Source organism: Pteropus vampyrus, unplaced genomic scaffold (genome assembly GCF_000151845.1).
Source record: "Pteropus vampyrus isolate Shadow unplaced genomic scaffold, Pvam_2.0 Scaffold213, whole genome shotgun sequence".
Classification (NCBI taxonomy): domain Eukaryota; kingdom Metazoa; phylum Chordata; class Mammalia; order Chiroptera; family Pteropodidae; genus Pteropus; species Pteropus vampyrus.
This window is the reverse complement of record NW_011888994.1, coordinates 782,169-784,383: the sequence shown is the minus strand read 5'-3', so window position 1 is coordinate 784,383 and position 2,215 is coordinate 782,169. Positions and strand designations below refer to the sequence as shown.

Sequence of the window (2,215 nt, the reverse complement as noted above, 5' to 3'; positions counted from 1 at the left end):
GGGAAACCATTCCTATTTTTTTGGTCATAATGGATCAATGGATTAAAAGAGTAAATGAAATGATATGGGTATGTGTTTAGTACAGAGTGGGCAATAGAACATGAGCAACAATAATTAAAAGTTAGTGGGTTCCCAACTAAGGAGAGTTTTTTTTATGATAAAATAACAAAGCTACATGTAGATTTGTTTACTCCTATTGCTAATGTTTTAGATTCTTTCTCAAAACATGGGAGTTTGGAAATACTAATCTAGAACTTCCTGTGCTCCCAAAATTGTGAATTATTGTCTCTCATGATGCATTTTTAACATTGAGATTTAATTCACATACCATAAAATTTATCCCTTTACAGTGAATCTAATGGTTTTTAGTATATTCACAAGGTTGTGCAACCATCAACTACTAATTCCAGAGCATTTTCATCAGTCCAGGAAGAAAACCCTGCATCCATGAGCAGTCAATCATTCCCCATTTCCCCCTCCCACTTAGCCCCCCGCAACTACTAATCTACTTTCTGTCTCTGTGGATTTGCCTATTCTGGACATTTTACATAAGTGGAATTGTACAATTTGTGATATTTTATCACTGGTTTCTTTCAGTTAACATCATGTTTTCAAGACTTATTCATGTTGTATTATATATATCAGTCTCTATTCCTTTGTATGGCTGAATAATACCGCATTGCGTAAATACACCACATTCTGTTCATCTAATCATCAGTTGATGGATATTTTGGGTTGTTTCTACTTTTCAGGTCATATGGTGACTTTATGTTTAACCTTTTGATGAAATGCCTGGCTATTTTCCAAAGCAACTGTACTATTTTACATTCCTATCAGCAATGTATGAGGATTCTGATTTTCTCACATCTTTACCAACACTTCTTTATTGTCCATCTTTTTTATTACAGTTATCCTAGCATATATGAAGTGGTGTCTCACTTTGGTTTCGATTTGCATTTCCCTGATGGCTAGTGATTTTGAGCACCTTTTCATATGCATATTGGCCATTTGTACATCTCTTTGGAAAAAACATCTATTCAAATCTTTTGCTTATTCATGAAGTGGGTTTTTTTTTTTTTTTTTTTTGAGTTATAGGAGTTCTTTATATATTCTGGACACAAGTCCCTTATCAGATGTCTGATTTGCAAATATTTTCTCCCATTCTATGGTTTGTTTTTTCACTTTCTTGATGATGTCCTTTGATCATTATGCATTATTCTCCCCTGGAGAAAGTAGAATTTTGGAAACAGATCCAGGAATAAATTAATTCAATTTAATTCACCAAATTAATTGTGCTCCTACTAAATACAAAAAAAAGATAAAAAAAGAAAAAGAAAAGTGGGAAAATTATATTTTATACAGCATTCTGGAGAGAATAACACCTGGTTCTTAGCTGAAGTTACCTAAAGGTGCTGGCTTTATGTTATGAGTTTCAGATACAACAAATTGTTATATATTGGACTTGATTTATATGTATCTTCTTATCTGGAAAAAGAAAATATAGATTAATAATTTGAGCTTACCTTAAATGTTTAATTGATGCTGACTTTTATAGTGGAAGAATGTTATTTCTAAGCGTTCCTTCTTTTTTATTTGTGTAACCTGGAGTTAGCTACTAACTTAAGGCAGTCGGGGTATTGGTTTTTAAAGCTTATTTTTGCTCACACGTTTCAGAGCTAATGCAAACAGAAATGCATCACATCCAGACCTTGTTCATCATGTCTGAGATCTTCAGGAAAGGGATGAAAGAGGAGCTACAGCTTGACCACAGCACTGTGGATAAAATCTTCCCTTGTTTAGACGAGTTACTAGAAATTCATAGGCATTTCTTCTATAGCATGAAGGAGCGAAGACAGGAATCCTGTGCTGATAATGACAGGAATTTCATCATCAACCGAATTGGAGATATTCTAGTACAACAGGTAAGAAAGATTTAAAAGCCCTAATCTCAAAAACCTAAAGGTTTACAGATTCTCTGCAGTGTTAAAAGTCTGTGGAGAATGGAAATCGATTTTATTCCAATTGACAGGTGGTTTGGGTTGGTTTTCTTTTATTCGATGTTGCTTTGTATGACTGATGGCTGAGAGCTTTTCACAGCCAGTGGCTGGATCATCCCTGGCACTACTGCTACCTCCACCAAGTGTCACAGCCGTAAATAAATCCCTTTATGAAAATTCTACTTAGACTTCTTATTGTGATGGCTCCCCAATTATGT

General features: G+C 34.4%; 1 protein-coding gene across 6 annotated transcripts in view; it reads left to right on the top strand.

The window, feature by feature from the left end:
- ARHGEF28 (Rho guanine nucleotide exchange factor 28) overlaps positions 1-2,215 on the top strand; it is a 272,376-nt gene that overhangs the window by 208,924 nt on the left and 61,237 nt on the right. For all 6 annotated transcript variants that reach the window (XM_023538177.1, XM_023538179.1, XM_023538175.1 and 3 more), the window contains one exon: positions 1,675-1,922. In XM_023538177.1, coding sequence (XP_023393945.1) covers positions 1,675-1,922 — 248 coding nt within the window. The remainder of the gene's footprint in view (positions 1-1,674; positions 1,923-2,215) is intronic.